This window comes from Phoca vitulina, unplaced genomic scaffold (genome assembly GCF_004348235.1).
Source record: "Phoca vitulina isolate PV1807 unplaced genomic scaffold, GSC_HSeal_1.0 scaffold23, whole genome shotgun sequence".
In the NCBI taxonomy this organism is placed as follows: domain Eukaryota; kingdom Metazoa; phylum Chordata; class Mammalia; order Carnivora; family Phocidae; genus Phoca; species Phoca vitulina.
Genome location: NW_022589726.1, coordinates 10,907,059 through 10,925,531, shown reverse-complemented (window position 1 = coordinate 10,925,531; position 18,473 = coordinate 10,907,059). Strand labels below are relative to the sequence as shown.

At 36.3% G+C, this 18,473-nt stretch overlaps 1 protein-coding gene across 4 annotated transcripts in view; it reads right to left on the bottom strand.

The window, feature by feature from the left end:
* Positions 1-18,473, bottom strand: part of TAFA2 (TAFA chemokine like family member 2) — a 461,660-nt gene that overhangs the window by 156,140 nt on the left and 287,047 nt on the right. For all 4 annotated transcript variants that reach the window (XR_004301323.1, XR_004301324.1, XM_032420363.1 and 1 more), the window contains exon 2: positions 4,694-4,800. Coding sequence is in view for 2 of the 4 variants with exons in the window: in XM_032420363.1 (XP_032276254.1) it covers positions 4,694-4,799 (106 nt within the window). In the remaining 2 variants the exon portion in view is untranslated. The remainder of the gene's footprint in view (positions 1-4,693; positions 4,801-18,473) is intronic.

Here is an 18,473-nt window from a genome sequence, read left to right as displayed (position 1 = left end):
ACTTGGCTCCACTTTTGAAGAACCTTACCTAAGACATATGATAATATGCAAATCATCTGAAAGAATGCATCTTAAGCACAGCCTTAAAAATTCTCACATACATGATTCCAATGAACATTATTAGCTCACAATTTTTTTTAAATCACAAAACTTTAAAATAAATATCATGAGTGAGACTCACCAGGAAGAGAACAGAAAAATTTCATAAAATAGAATCATCAACTCAAATATAAAATGTATATATAATATATATGAAACATGTATACAAAATATACATACAATATGTAATATGATAATTTTAATATAGTATATATCATAATATATATGTTTTTAAATGTTTGTATAAAATATATTATATATGACATATATATTATATATGTTTTGTATATATTATATATTATGTATTATATATTATATATTATATATTGCATATGTAATATATACAAAATATACATAATATAATTTTAATATACATTATATAGTAATTATATATAATATTTAAAGACCTATATAACATATACAAAACATATATATCATATATCAAGTGTATAAAGAGGAAATACAAACATAAATGAGAACAAAAATATATCAGTATCAAAAGCCAATTCACCAAGGGGCGCCTGGGTGGCTCAGTCGTTAAGCGTTTGCCTTCGGCTCAGGTCATGATCCCAGGGTCCTGGGATCGAGCCCCGCATCAGGCGCCCTGCTCAGCGGGAAGCCTGCTTCTCCCTCTCCCACTCCCCCTGCTTGTGTTCCCTCTCTTGCTGTCTCTCTCTCTGTCAAATAAATAAATAAAATCTTTAAAAAAAAAAAAAAGCCAATTCACCCCAAAAAAAAAAAAAAAATTGGGAATAGCATATAATAGATGAAATTAAAACTCAATATATGGATGAAAGGGCAGATTAGACTGAAGAGAACACAGAACGAGTGTGGTAGGAAGATGTGAATAAATATCCCAGAATTCACTGAGAGACTTGAAGGTAGAAAATACAATGGTTGAAACACACAGAGGACACTGTGAGAAAGCTGACATCCACATAACCAGAGTTCTAGATAGTAGAGATAAAGGTGTAGAAGAAATATTTGATGAGATAATGCCTGAAATTTTTTCAAAGTTCATGAAAGACACCAATCCATAGATTCAGGAAGTCAACTAAACCACAAATAGTATAAAGAGAAATTCTGGGGCGCCTGGGTGGCTCAGTCGTTAAGCATCTGCTTTCGGCTCAGGTCATGATCCCAGTCCTGGGATCGAGCCCCGCATCGGGCTCCCTGCTCCGCGGGAAGCCTGCTTCTCCCTCTCCCACTCCCCCTGCTTGTGTTCCCTCTCTCGCTGTCTTTCTCTGTCAAATAAATAAATAAATAAATAAATAAATAAATAAATAAATAAAAGAGAAATTCACTACTAGCTATATATCATGGTTGTATGAAGCAAGACTGCCTAAATTTGAATCCTGCCTCCTCGTTACTAACTAGCCAATCAAGGACAAATTATTTAACCTTTCCTTGCTGTCGTTTCTGATCTGCAAAGTGGGTTTAATGATAGTACATACTTTAGAGACTGTTACGAAGATTAAATGAGCTGAAATCTGTAAAGCTCTTAGAATAGTGCTGTTGAGTTTTTAATATTCATCTTTATTACTTTTATCTTGAATGCTTATACAAGGTGCTCTGAATCAGAGATTTTTTGTGATTATCTCATAATAAATAAGTAAATCGGCCTGCTTTGCCCTATGCCTTACTCATGATGAAGGCCAGGTCATATGTCCTACATAAGTAGCTGAAAACTCTACAGGTGAGTAACAGAGTAGAATGGGGTTTTTTCCACTTACGTATAGGAGAGACAGTCATCTCCTCCCATCCTGAAAGGAAAAAAAATCTTTTGCTGCTTTGAGATAGGTTAGAAAGGATCCTAGGTTCTCAGTCGAATCTTTCAGAATGTAAATACATCTTTCTAAGGGCCAAATAAACCCCAGGTGTCTCCAAGATCAGGAGTTTCACACCCAGAGAGGTGGTGCCCCAATCTTTCTGGCACTTGAGAACTTAATCTAGGGACCTAATCCAAGCTATAACATTTAGCTCACTTGAGGAGTTAAGAGGAGTTTTATCATCCTTTCAATCAAAGCAATTAACTACACAAATAACTATAGGTATGAAAAGACTCAGGAGGCTAAGGCTTTTTGGAGCACTGAGAAATCCAAGAAGTTTCACTTCCCCACAAATACCTGGCATACCCTGAGTTTAAGTGCTTGTTATATAAACAAAAATAAACACAACTGATGAAATCATAAAGATAAGAGCAAAAGTAATGACATACAAGAAGAGACACAAGGGAGAGGATCAACAAAGGCAAAAGCTGATTCTTAGAAAACTAATAAAATTGACCAATTCTGGTGAGACTAATCAAGAAAAGAGATAAGACATACTGAGCACTAATCACCCAGAAAGGAGAGAGATCTACACATACAGCAAGATTACAAATACAGTAAGAAAATACCTTGAACTACTTTATTAGTACTACCACTTTGGAAAACCATTTGGCATTATCTGGTAAGACTGAAGATATGCATGCCCCGAGACCCAGCAATTTTGCTCCTCGGAATGTGTTCTCAAGAAACTCTTGCACATGTGCACTGGGGGGGAAGTGCAAGAATATTTATGGAAGCATCATTCATAATGGCAGGAATATAAAATACTAAGTGTTCATGTACAAGAATATAAATATATTAATTGTGGTGACTTCATGCAATAAAATGTGGAGTAACAGTAAAAAAGAATAAACTCTAGCTATATGCCATCAACCCCAATGAACGCCCCAAGTACCTGTTGGGCACAGTAGCAAATTACAGGAAAATACAGTATAATACTATTATGAAAATTCAGTAACAGGCATAATTAAGGAATATACCTTATATATATAAAAATATATACATATTTATATATAAATATATACATAAATATATGTATTTACATATATATAAATACATGGCGAAATTAGAAATAAATGCCAAAGAATTATAATCACAAAATTTAAGAGTAGTGATTGTCTGGGGAAAGAGGCAAAGGAATGAAATCAGAGTGTCAGACATGGCCAGTTTCCAGAGTATTAGAAATGTTACATTTCTAAATTGGGTGGTGAGAGTATGAACCACATATTCATTTTATGGACATGACTTACATATACATTATACTTATTATTTTAAAGGTAAAATAGTTTAAAACAAAAGGGGCATTTTGCATGGATCATATCACTTGGCTTTGGAGCTGAGAAAGCATCTTTACCATGAACCCTTGCTTCACCAGAGTGACACCCACCATTCCTATAAAACTCCCCATTTCTCTCAATTCTTTTATAGGCTGGGAAAAGGCATGGGGGTGGCCACCCATCACAGAAGGGATGGTGTGTCTTCTCTTGTTAAGCCCAAGTAGTTTGCAAGTCTTACTAAAAGGTGAGTATTTAACACTACTTTGTCCTTAGATTTGGTCCATTGTTGCCAATTTGGAGGCATGGGGAATAATGTCCTCCTCGACATCTTTTTATTTTTGAACAAATAACAATTATCAAAGAGGATTTGTGGATCAGTATGCTGTATTAAAGAAAAGAAGAACATTCTAAAATAGACCTATGATATAATTAATATTATATGTATACACAGGCACACACACACACTGTGGGGTGAAAATAGGATTGTGAAATACGAAGGGCCTCTTCATAAAATTCTCTTATTTTGAAAAATGTCTCTTTTTGGTTTTTAACACAGGGGAAAAGATTTTGCCTCAGAGGCATCACTCCCTCACACCATGTCTTCCCTCTCCCTGGTGTTAATGTTCTATGTAATGCTAATTAAATGCACATGTGTAACTAATTTAAGTGTTATAAAATTCAAGGCGCTCTTAACTCCCTCTTCCCCCAAAAATAAAATTTAAAAGTTGCTCATCTCTAGACTTTACAGAGGACTGAAAATTGAATTGTAAAATCATATTTCACAGAAAAATCTAAATTGACTATTCAGGTTATGAATACTTGATTATGGTAAGAACAGTTCAGAAATAGCCCCATTTTAATTCATTTGGAAAAGGTAGTTATTCCTCATACTGAGTCTTCGGCTCAGGAAAGAGAACAGAAAGGGCTGAACTGTCAGGCTTAACACATATGTATAAAACGAATATTCTCACTCTGTTCTGAACTGAGCCTGCTGAATATCACATTAGGGATAGAGTCCAAAAGGTGGTCAACGAGGTACTCTGGCATGAAGAAATCCGATCCACAAAAAGCACGGAGGGGAAATTTACACAGATACATATTATTAAGACACAGATCATTAAAGACGCTTTCATTCCCAGGGTGACTGCAATTTGAAACTCATGTTTATTACATGGCAACCAAACATTTTAGCATCAATACCTTAAAAATGGAAGTGACGGGGAAAGGCAGAGTCACGATTCTATACTCTTTGAACACTATTTGCAGAAATGGCAGTAATCCTGGAAACAATCATGCTTCCCCCATCAAAGTCATATTAAGGATAACTCTCTGCATTTTTACCTAAAGAGAATTACCAGGGGGGAACCCATACCTAGTAAAACTAACGGACCAGTGAAGATAGAACATGATAGTCTGTGTTAAAGGAAGTCATTTTCCACAGAGAGCTGAGGGGAAAAAAAAAAAAAAAAAAAAACCAGAAGAGCTTACCTTTATGATGGTTTGCACTGGATACAACTTTCCCCCACAAGGTTACAATAAATATTATTATTAGCAGCTTTCCTTTTGTTGCTTTCTGTAAGTATCTCTTACTCATCCTGCAAATAAAATAAAAATAGTAAAAATCCTAAGTATATGAAATCACTGCTTTTCCATTATAATTGTGCTACATTTAGAGCTTTCATGACACCTGAACACCTGAAAATGGAATTTATTGTATTTGAAATGCTGTTTACTGTATAAATTCCGAAGAGAAAAAATAAAAGTATTCCAAACAAAGTGCCTTGATATGATGCAAGAGATAAGAGAGGCCCTACCTCAGTCAGTCTTCATTCACTCAACAATAGCCTAAATCAACTGGGAAACATTACCATTTTTCTCCATATAAATATAGATTTAACTTATTCACAAAATCCAAGGCATAGTTGTTTGAATAATCTTTAAATAAGTGACTTATCTTACTCTTTTTTTCTAAAAGATTTCTTCTTCAATGCCAAGTCAAATGGTCAGAGTAAACAGTTTAGATAAAATGTGTTAAATGAATTCCTGTCCAGAATAAACTCATTTCAAATCTATTATTCCTAATGTGCTTTAAAAAAAAAAAAAAAAAAAGTCACCTGGTACAACTGCTTCTTAAAATTCCACTACCGGAGACACACGGGTATTTTAATATTATTGGAATCCACTGCTCTGTACTTTATCAGAAGTGGGAGAAAAATGGAAAAACAGAATGAAAAATACCAAGTGAACATTTTCAAGTTGAACTCACAAAACTCAAGAAAGCAATGTTTTAATATAATAATAGCTACCTATAATAAAAGCTCAGCACCTACTTTCTCTAGCACTTTACGTGACAATGTTTATATTGTTCTTCACAACATATGTGGGATATGTCCATCCCCATTTCAAAGATGAAATTTGGAAATTTGCCTAAGGTCATCTTTAATGATAGGCAATTCTGGGTTTGAATTTTTACTCTAATTCTAAATTCCTTATATTAACTACTACTTTGTTAAGGGGTAAGTGAAACTAATATAAAATATAATTCATCTGTATTTATTTCTAAGGTATATAAAATATATGTCCATCACTTAGTGCCTTCTCAGATTCCAATCCTATACTGAACTCTATTCTTGTTTCACCTGGAGACTCTTGCCTTAGCTCTAGGGCAGGTTTACGAGGTCGCTTTCTGACCTAGTCTGATTCCTCTTCCTCTTGAATTCTCTAAATTACCTTTCTCCTCACACTGTTACTTCCAAAATTCCATCTCTAAAAATATGATTCAGTGGTAGCAATGATGGCTATAATTTGTACAATTCTGAAGAGGAGGCTTTCATATGAATAAATGTATTAAAAATGAATTATATATTTTAATACAGATATATGCAAACATTTCTCGGCCTGGAGAAACTGTGTGCACCAATTCAGGTGCTGAGGAGACATTGTTGCATGATTAAGAACATGACTAACTCCTGAGTCTGATTGTTTGGATTTGAGTCCAGGCTCCACTGACTTCTGGATCTTCTACTTCAGTTTCCTCTACTATAATATGGGATAATGCATGTGAAATGCCTGATCTATTGGTTGCCATGAATAAGGGCTCAATGACTATGACATTAGAGAACATTCCAGCCATTTGGATGTTCCTTTGGTCCCTGAGGGGCATGAGAGGTCAGTCCCATTCATGAGATGATTGAAGGGAGTTTCAGTCACACCAACAGCAACCAAGTCCTCCATGGACTTTGGTCTTATGACATGTCGAGATATTGCACAAAGGGTAAGTGTTTGACCTTTTAGATTAGACTATTTGGTTTAAAATCCAGTTTCCTGCCTCCCGACTATATTACCCTGGACAAATTACTTCATAACTTAGAGTATTTTTGTTGTCACTAAAATGAGGATAATAATAAATATCTACACCTGATAGTGTTGTCAGTGTGAAGACTGAGATAGTCAATTTAAAGAGTTTAACACTATGCACAGAGGATGATAAGCACTCAATGAACGTTAACCATGACTACAGTCATTACTTGGTTAGTCCAGCATTTTCCTGGGAGCATTCTGTGAGGCATCAATTCCACAGCATGTTAATACAGTATTAGTGAACAACCTGGGGGGAGGGGCAAATATATTTGTATAACTCTAGTTTCAACAAACGTAACCAGATCCTCTTCTAACAAGGGGCATATTTGAGTGTACATATTTTCCAGAAACCTTTCTCCACAGAGTAACACAGATACTAGTGTTCTCGGGAAGCCTCTGAGGGAAATAATCTGGTTTTGTATTCTCTCTCAGAAAATCAAATACCCATTTTACATCACCCGTTATGTAGCCTTTGTTAACTCTCAGCACTCTTACTACTGGTTTTGTTCTGAGAGTCTACTTTTTCTAACATTTTTTTAGCCATCTTGCCTCCCCCCTCTACATTTGATCCCTGCAAACTTATTGTACTGCATATCATATAGCAGAATGAACAATTTAGCAAAACTCATCTGACAAGAAGAGCTGCTTAGCATAATTCTTGATAATAGCTTTGCCATAGCAAATGGCCTCTGCTACAAGGTCAACGACCCATTGTATTTTCCATACCACTGTGCACCCACCAAATGGGATGACAGAACTGACAGCTGGTCAAACTGATAACTAGACATCTGGAAATGGAAACACCCACAAAGTCACCAAGCTGTCAAACTAAAAAAGGAAAGGGAATACAGTTCAACATGTGGAAATGTGTGGAGACCCCTGCCTTCTCCCTCTCACCCTTCTCCCACCCCCTCCAGTCAATTACCATCTTCCGTCAGCACTATTTCCTGAATATCTCTTAAACATACACACTTATTTTCATCCCTACTGCAGTACTGCAGTTCAGACCACCAAAATTTCTCATGGGCCACAGCCTCTTAGCTGGACTTCTTACAGCCAATATTGTCAGCCTCTGGAACTGAAGACAAGGTCTGTGTCTGCCTTTTCTCATGACTACCTTTGTGCTATTGAGTACTCAGGAAGTGCCTAGTACTATTGACTGAATGGGATACAGTGTAGCCAAATATGTAACTATGATTATGAGACACCCTTTATAGGATTAAAACCTTCACAAGATTCCCCCCTATGTTCAAAAGAAAAGACCCTTAACCCTCAGAAAGGTATTTTAAGAAACCTGAATCAAAGTTAAACGTTTTTTTTTTTTTTGGACTGTCTCTAATCTTATTTTCTGCCTTTCTTCCCCATCTCCCTCTCCACACATACTCATGGTCTGTATTTTAACTTCACTACATTTCCTCAATGTCCTCTCTCTAAATTTTACCTCCATGTCACCTGAAACATATCAGCTCTCCACTCCATCCCCCAGTCCACTCTCATTAATGCTAACTTCTACTCATTGTTCAGGGTGCAGGTTAGAAGTCCTTCCATAACATTTGTTCAGGACCAGGTTGAGCACCCTTCTTTATGCACACCAGCCACTTGCCACACTACTATAACTTCCATTTACTTATCTCCATCCTTCACTGTCCTCTAAGATTCCTGAAGAGGGACTGTGCTCCATACATTTGTGAATACCTGGGGCCTGACCCAAGGGTCAGCTTAGTAACTGGAAAATGATTCTTTCCTGAATGTTGGTGGGACCTTAGAGCCAAATATACTGTACAGCTGTCAGCACGAGCAGGAAGCAAGTATGTTTCATTTCTTTAGGATAAAATTAGGAAAAGACAGACAAAAAGAAGAATGTGAGAAAGAGGTAGGGTAGGGGGAGACAAGAACGGGCACACTAGAAAAGAAGAAAAAGGGAGGAATCCAATCTGGAATGTGTTTTATTCTAACTGATTTTTAAATAACGATAGAGTTTGAGCAAACTGAAGTGTAATGGAGTGAAGGAGGGCTTTCAACAAAGGCACATTATCAAAAAGGAGAAGAGCTGAATGTCCATTTCTTCTTGACTTCCTGTGAGAGCACAGAGGAGGGGGCATTCCCTTCTCGTTCAGTGTGTAACCACCAGACCCCAGTTTAAACATGTCTACCACAGTCAAGGACCAAATGCACTATCAGAATTGTCCCATTTATCTGTAAAAATGACAAAATGTAAGTGAGTTTTTTAACAGCAAAATCTGAGGGAAGAAGAAACAGGAAACTGAAGGATAAATACACACAGAGGACGAAACCTTGAAATTGCTCCTCAAGCAGCCGCAGCTCGCAAGGAGCAAAAGACAAACAGGATAATTGAGCAACGGTAACCTTGGCAGTGAAGGATGTTGAGAAGTTGTCAAAGTAGAAGACTGACAATTAAACCTTCAGACTTTCTCCCACCCCTTTCAGTGTTTCAGTCATATTCTCTGAGATTCGGTCTTTTGAATGACTGTGAAACCCTTTGCCTCCCCACCCATGTGAAAGTGCATTTAGTTGTTAATAAACAAGAACTGAAAAACTATTATGCTACTAGATAAATCATTTCCCCATAAAAACAGAAATGAAGTTTAGCTGATCTAAAGAGGAGAAGATGGGAGGGAAAGGGAGGTGATGGGGGGAAGCCTTATATACAAATATGGAGATAAAAGCTGGAACCTAGAATCCAACCACCCTTGAGCAAAGCCCTTCAGCATAAGACACTTCTGTGGAAATAAAGGCCACATAAGACAATATATATAAAGGTCTCTTTAGGAGTCTTCTCTACATTGATCTAATATTTACAACAACCCAGTGTTGGCATGGACTTTAACAGCCCCATCTAGTATGGGAATTTACCCTTGAGGAGGAATGCTACAATTTGTTAACACAATTTTCTCCTCACAGGGACCAGAATGATGTTATAAAATTTAAATCAGATTTTTAAAAAATTAAATCAGATTTTATTACTGCACCCCACGCCTTGCTTTGAATTGCAGAATTTACTTACCTATTGAAACAAGAGTAAAATCTTAATTTCTTACTTGAAAGAAAGCTCAACATCATCTCCCTCCTTGGCCTCTCTGACCTCACTTCACATTCCTCTTCCCTTCCTTCCCTACACTGCAGCCACACTGGCCTTCCCTCTGTCCCTTTCTTGGGGGAGGTCATTGAGAGAACGTGACTGATCAATGACCCATGAGCTGAATCCAGACAATCAGAGACCCCTCACCCCTCCCCTGTCCTTGGAGTATACATTCTGTCCATCATTTATATAGTGGGAGCTGTTTCAAGGACATATTCTTGAGAGTGTAAAGTATTGTTGAGGTCATCTGGAATGGTATACATGACTGAACCCCATTAAGGACTCTCTATATACTTTTAAGAGTCTGGCAGGTGGGTGCAGAGATCTACTCTGCTTGTGGCCACCCAAGACAAGCCTCATATGTAAGTTCTCTTGTTTATTAAATCTGCCACCTGCCAATCTGGAACAGCCTTTTTTTCCTGACCGGTGATTAGAAAAACCCTACTACACAGGACATCTAGAGCCACAATTTTCACAACATTGTTGGTTTTATCCAAAAATCATGTCAAACCTGACTAGCATTTTATGACAAATACTATGACTCTATCTAGTATATCCAAGTTATTTACTGAAATAGCAAATTATATTTAGGGTAGACAGTAATATCAACATTGAGATTAAAGATTAAAGTATTTTGCATATATAAGAACGTATAGTAACAAATTTAAGAGACAATCATGTATCTCTATCAATAATCCTACACTATGCATTATATCATCCAGAAACTGCGGTGGTTGATTCTAGACATTTTCATTATTCCCACTTTGTTTTCATGTTATGTCTTATATCCAGCATCATCACGATACAGTACTTATGCCACACTTACCGAGTATGTTTAAATTAAAATCTCCCTGCTGACCAACTAGAATCTGGACTTCCGATCTTGTAAATTATGATCACAAGTTTAGAGAATTGCATTTTCATATGCCAGTCATATGGTTAGCTTCTATTTCCTTAGGTAACTTCAAAACAAAGATTTTGGAATCTTAATCAGTCTCTCAACTCTTTCTGAATTAAAAGAATTGCTTTAAATTTTTCATCTTATTGGATACATCAGTGTTTCACAATGAATCTACATTTGGGATTTTATCCAGTTAAGTCAACTCTGGAGATTTAGCCAAAAAAAGCTCCAGTGGTTTCTTACTAAGGCTTGCCTGATAGTAAATACAAGCTTCATTTAAGAACCACAACTGCCTTCTTCCTTCACCCAATTTTATATTTACATTCATTTTGCCATAATACTGCAATTTTGGTGGGTATAAAAACCCAGGAGGTACTTCTGCTTTATGCCTAGCAATGTAGAGCCAAAGTGTTTATTTTTTTTTAGAAATGCCTTTGCCACCTGTAGACCATAATGATAGAAAAACAGAAATGTATTATCATTTAAATGATTAGGCTCCAAGCTCTAATAACCCAAACAGACAAAAAATGCTATAAGACAAAATAAATCAACCCCTGAGACACTTGCACTGCTTTGCATCTGTTACTACAACAGAATCACTTACTCTCCTTTTCTATCTATAAAACAGGGATGTCGCTTTTTTTCCCCAAGCAGCAACATCACTATAATAAACAAGAAATCATGTGAGTTTGAACTTAATAAAAGGTATATGATAAATCAGAGGTGTTACTCTTTCTTCTAAGGTCCTTCTCTTAGAGCATGGGCTTAGAAGTCAGAAATGCCTGCCCGCATGCAATACTGGCTCTAACACACAACTAAACTTGATGAGTCCATTTATCTATTAACAACTCTGAGTCTCAATGCCCACATATGGAATGCATGGGTACGATTACATATTGGTGGGACTGTTGTAAGAAATAAAAACAATGTACATAAAGCATCTTCCACAAACCAGAATAGACAGGGAAACTGTAGCTATTATATTATTAATATTTGGAGCATAGCTTCCTGACTAGGAATGAGTGGGAAATAAAAAAGTCCTTGAGCAACAAATAAAAGAGCTCACATGTTTTAAACATAGGTGAGAAGTGAACCTACTTTTAGGAATTTATCCTAAGTCTACAGAATTAAAAGGTGAGAATATTAAGCAACAGACTAAATATGGAGGCAGGGCTAATGAACAGAGATTTCGGATGGTTCTGCAAAATGAACAGTGATACAGGGATAATAGAGAATAGATATCGAATCTATAAATATACAGCATTCTCAGATCATTAGGGGTAAAGACAAATACTCTTCAAATGCCCGTAGGGATAAGTAGAGCACAGCATGCTAAGTGAAGTTACTAATATTACTATATATATTTTTACAGTTTTAAATGTACTGGCTTAGAATATATTGGCTTCTTTAATGTATCATTAAATCCTCACGATAACTTTTTCAACTAAGCTCTGCGTGCATTAATATCCTCAGATTACACATTAGAATCTGAAAGAATAATGTGAAGACAAGACCTAAGTGGCAATGGAGTCTTGAATCCAGATGCCCACTGGCTCAGTCCTCAGTGAGACAGTGGTTGAACAATGTTCCACACTCTCTGTAATGGGTCCCAAAAGTACATGGTGCATTTTAGGCAGGTGTGCACTGAAAAAGGCTAAAATGAAGTGTTAGCTCTTGGTTATCTAGAAATTTTTTTTTAATCACCTAAGTGCCATGATACCAGATAAAGGAAATACTATTGTATCTCATTACTGTGAGCTATAAATAAAACGACCAGTCTTTACATGGTACACCTTTTATCATTTATACACACTGCATAGTCTGATGAAAGCTGAGTTAACACTTCCAGAACTAAGTGTCCAACGTCTACCAGACACCAGCCTATTGAGATTAGACCTAATGGAATTGCTACATCAGGACTGGGACCCTTAGTTACAGTTGTCAGATGAAATGTAGAATGCCAATTTAAATTAGAATTTATCTTTTTTTACAGGTTGAAATACTAATGATATACAAAAATACTGCACATATTTAATGTATACAATTTGATGCATTTGGACAAGCAAATACCCAAGCTACCATCACCATAATCAAGGTATACACATATCTGTCACCCCCAAAAGTTTCTTTGTGTCCCTTTGCTGGTGTGTGTCTGTGTTAAGAATACTTAACATGAGATCTACCCTCTTGACAAATTTCGAAGTGCACAACACCGCACTGTTAACTATGTGCACTGTGTTGTACAGCGGATCTCGAGAACTTATTTGTCTTCTCTAACTGTAACTTTATAATCACTGAACAACTCCCCCATTTCCTCCTCCCCCTGACTATTTTAGATACCTCATAAAAATATAATCCAATATTTGTCTTTGTGTGACTTATTTGACTTAGCAGAATGTCTTTCAGGCCCATCCGTGTTGTTGCAAATGGTAGGATTTCCTTCCTTCCTATGGTTGAATAATATTCCATTGTATGTGTATACCCCATTTGCTTTATCCATTCACCTGTCAGTGGATATCTGGGTAGTTTTCATATTGTGGCTATTGTGAATAATTCTGTAATGAACATGGGAGTACACATACTTCCTTTGATCCTGATCTCAATTCTTTTGGATATATTTCCAGAAGTGCTGAATCTCTTGGTAGTTCTATTTTTTACTTTTTGAGGGACTTCCATACTGTTTTCTTTTGTGGTTGCACTATTTTACATTCCCACCAGCCATATACAAGTGTTCCAATTTCTCCACATCCTCCCCGAGACATATTATTATTATTATTAGTTGTTGTTGTTGTTTATAGTAGCCATTCTAACATATGGGAGGTGGTATCTCATTGTGGCTTTGATTTGCATTTCCCAGATGATGACTGATGTTGAGTATCATTTCATATATCTATTGGCCATTTGTATGTCTTCTTTGGAAAAATATCTACTGAGATCCTCTACCCATTTTTTAATCTTTTTTTTTCTGCTAATGGCTGCAGAAGTTCTGTATATTTTGGAAATTAACCCCAATCAGTTTTATCTGAAATTCACATTTAACTAGGTGTCCTATAATGTTAGTTGTCAAATTTGCTGACTCTACCCTAGTTTTCAACTATATTATTTTAAGCAAGAAACTAACATTGACTTCTAAGTGGAAACATGCTTGTCTAAAGAAAAAACAAGCTTAGAATTTTAGAGAGGATGGTAGACACTAAAATAATGAAACTTTGTTTTTTGACTATTTTCTGCATGCAGACTTAAGAAGAGATTACTAAAAACTATTTCTTCAATTTGGCTGCAGTTCTGCTATCCAATTTTGAAAATTCTGAATTGTTTATATGGTTAAAAATGTAGCATATTTAGTATAGTATGGCAATTAAGAGCATGTTTGAAGTCAGACATGGATGTCAAGACTTGGCCACCTACCAACTGTTAGAGACATGCTGTTTAATTTCACAAAGCCTCCATATCCTCTTCTAAAATATGCAGATAATAATAATAACTCCCTCAAAGAGCTGTTGGGAAGGTAAATGAGTTCATTATGTAAAGCATTAAGCACAGATCCCGATACATAGTAAGCAATCTATAAATGCTTGCTGTAATATAGCAGTCTTCTTGATTGACTCATCATTAAATAAGAAAAAGCCAGTTGACTGATCTCCATATCTGGCTGATGAGCACCACAAGGCATGAAGAGGCCAGTACTAAAGATGTGTCCTTCATTTTTACATGTCCTGTTGAGGCATTTATTCCTTTTTCAGTGGCTTTAGACAGTTGGAGGGTTGTGTGTCCATCAAACTTAAATTTCATAAGTCTTTGCACTTCACCATATTAACCTTAAGCTACATCCTTTCTCTGAATTTCTGTTTTGTATTCAGTGGCCCTATCCTTACCCATTGTTTATTGATTTTTTTTTTAATTATGGACTATTGCTTCTGGGATCCAAATCTGTTCTTCCTAAATTAAAAATAAACAAAAGGCAGTATGGTTATATACTATATACTCACTTATATATAAGTGAGATTTCATACTGAACCACCTGTAACAAGCAATATACGATGTCAAACAATAAGTCATAAGCAAATGTGAGTGTAATTGAGCTGAAACTTAAAATGTAATAAAGCCATTTAATTGTAAATAAACCTAGCTTATACCATTTAATTTAAAATGTATGTGTACCACCAAATGATGGTGCATTGATGATGTTTATAAAGAAGAGGGCTGGATAATTGAAATCTAGAAAACACAAAGCTTCATTTCATATTCAATCTCTTCTCCTATAAAAACTTCAGGCAAAAATGTCAACAACAAGGACAATTTGGATTTGCCTCCTCCCGCCATCTTAGAGCAATGACTATGTTACATGATGGCTAGGAACAGGTTGTGGGAGACAGGCAGTATTTAGACAACTCACAAAGCATCCCCTCCTGAATGATACAGAGATGGCTACATTTCATAATTGTTGGGTAGAGTATCACTAAATAGAATAACAAAGAAACCTTCCAATCATACGTGGCTAAATCACAGGCCTACCATTTAACTTTGTGGGTATGTATGGTAAAAACAGAGCCAGCTCTGCACATACATCTAAGGTCCACATACAGGTTTCATAATAAAATATTTCCTTTCCTTATTTAATAAAACTTGTATAATTAAGAAAGCAAATAATTTACAGTCATGAAATCAGTTCTAACTTTTTGTCTACTCTATTAGCCCTGGGACTACTTAAGAACTTTTTCCTTTTACTCTAGTGGACTTGTTCTCTTGGGAAATTAGGTCACAGAAGAAATCTACTCCACTTCAGCTCCTTCTCCCTTATGCTAGCAAAAGAGTGAAAGAACGAGAATAATGAAAAAAATTAATCTTTAAGGATTTTTTTAAGATTTTATTTATTTATTTGTCAGAGAGACAGAAAGAGAGAGAGAGAACACGAGCACAAGCAGGGGGAGCGGCAGAGGGAGAAGCAGACTCCCCCTGAGCAAGGAGCCCAATGCTGGTCTCCATCACAGGATGCTGGGATCATGACCTGAGCAGAATGCAGACACTTAACCGACTGAGCCACTAAGGCATCCCAAGGGTTTCTTGTTAGGATAAAGTTTGTGGTCCAAGAAGGACACATATTCTCACATTCAGAAGAATAACACACCTTTACCAAAAAGCCATTACAACACAGACCTTCCCCTCAACATAAAACCTTCTGTGAGGTAAGTGAACTGAAAGGCTAAAGATGTATCCGTGAAGGCCTCTCCTCATATAACCATCCCCTCAAGAACACCAATATTAACACATTTCAACCTTATCATCAAAAATTATAAAAGCAAACAAAACATGAAAGAGACAGTAACAGCTATGTGTTGAAAGGCATGCCCCTCTACGTCCTCAAAAGAAATCAACAGGAAGAGGTCCAAGAAAAGGCTGTTTAATCAAGAGTTCACCAGAATCCACACTTTGTTCTAAGAATAATTCTTTAGCCAAGATTTTTGGACAAGGATTTATATAAACTCCAAGCACATCAACTTCACAATGTATGATGAAAAAGATGGTGACACTGGGATGCATGCATTTTTCTAACTGCATTTTATATACACCCCTTGTTTGTGTTCGATATTTGTATATAACTTCATACATCTTAATGAGCTCCTTCTGAGGGAAGAGTGGAACATTATCAGATTTTAATATAGCAAAGTACTATGCTCAGCTTTCAGTTAATAGCTTAAATAGCTGTGAACTCAACTGATTAAGAATCAAAGCAGCAACCACTGTGTTCTATAAACTTATGTCTACACAATAAGCTCTATAATGTATTGCTTTCTGGTTTGTTCCCTTTGCAACAAGCTTTCAGCCCCTTCTTAAGTCATATGTGTTTACCCTTCCCAATATCTGGGACTTCCTTTTCTGAATAACATCAATCATTTAACATGCCCTAACTCTACTTTATCCGACAACAACTGTCTCTATCTATCCCTAACGTTTTCCTTATGGATGAATTTGGTTTTCTCAGTCGCAGAGCAGTATGTTTCCAGCAGGATGCAATCACACTGCAAAGCAGAAGTCGGGGGTTAAATGTTCATCTTGAGAAATTCTCCCAACAGTGAGACTTATTAGATTGTCAAATTATGTCCCAAGGTGGTGGTAGAAGCCTATTACCCAAATCTATTTTGAAAAAATGCTCCAAAAACACCAAGTAAAGTCCTACATTAGGGGAGTAAGACTGGTCTGAACTACAGCCATTGTCATTTCATACCTGCTGAAAACTACTGACCTAACTTTCTCCCAATGTACATACCCTCACTTCATTTTTGGGAACCAGAATTCAAGACACATCAGATAGAATATTACACAGACCAAATGTGCCAGAAACCACTATGATTTTACAACAATTTAACCAGTAATCCCTAAAGTAACACTCTTCTTGCCATGTACAGTGGATATTAAAGTGCTTTGTAAAGTATTCTGCAAATTAGACCCATAACCAAATCATGTTAAAATAGGTAATATTGTCAAAGGATGAACATTGTGGTGTGTATATTCAGTGGACTATTATCTGTCCTTAAAAAAGAATGGAATTCTGATACATACTACAACATGGATGAACCTTAAAAACATGCTAAGTAGAATAAGCCAGATGCTGAGGTACAAATATTATTCCACTAATGTGAGATATCTAGAATAGGCCAAATCAAAAAGACAGAGAGTAGAAGAGAGGTTTCCAGGATCAGAGGTGGAGGGAGAAATAGAGAGTTATTGTTTAACGGGTATAGAGTTTCTGTTTGGGATGATGAAAAAGTTCTAGAAATGGATAGTGGTCATAGTTGTGCAACGTTGTGAATGTACTTAATTCTACCTAATTGTACAGTTAAAATGATTAAAATTAATGAAAATCAAGTTATGTTTGTCTTATCACAGTAAAAATAAAGAAAAATGATAATATAGCAAGAGTCATAATGGGAATAATTCTGCTCATCAGCTCTAGTATATATCTACATTTATTTTCTTCATGGCACTTAACGGTATTTGAAATCATAATGCTTATCTATTTCCTTTTTATTTTTCCTCTCTCCCCCTACTAGAACACAAACTCTAGAGCAGGAATCTAGGCTTTCTATTTCACTACTTTATCCCCAGCACTTATGATGCTTCTGGTCACAGAGTTGGTACAGAATAAGTATTTATGGCATAAATAAATTAATAAATGGAAGAAATACTATACATATCCTTTTAATTTTGAGTTTGGTTAGCCGACATGATCATGCACTTTTTCTCATGTCTGATAACATTTAATACCTCCATCCCTTGTAGTCACTAGGATACTTTCAATTGTTATTTTATCCTGTATGTAAGTCCTGTCTCTAACACTAGATTCCAAGTTTTGAGAAACCATATGCTAGCTCTGCTTCCCCATAAAATATCTCACCTTTGCATAGTGCTATACGGTGTACTAAGAACTTTCACATCCATGATCACATTTGATACACATGACCATGAGCGTGGCAGAAATAATTACCTGGCAGAGATGAGGAAACAAACTCAGAGAAGTTAAATGACTTGTTCAAGGTCAAAGTTAGTAGGTGGCCGAGCCAAAACTCAAAACCAGGCCTTCCAGATCCAAAATTGTTCCCATTAAAAGAATGACAATGAAAACAATGATATTAATGTCATATTTTCCATGCTTTAAAATAGAACACTTTAAACTAAGTCCTACTATATTTCTTTTTTAGGCTTCTAAAAAAGGTACCCTGACCATAGATTTTTTTTTAATCCTCAAAAAGATGCAAATTATCCATGTCTGGAAATAAATTTAGTGAACTATTTGCCAAAATAATACTGGGTGGAAGGAGAGAGGGCCTGTGGGGGTGGAGGGGAGGAAGGGTGAGAGAAAAGGAAGGAAGGAAGGAAGGAAGGAAGGAAGGAAGGAAGGAAGGAAG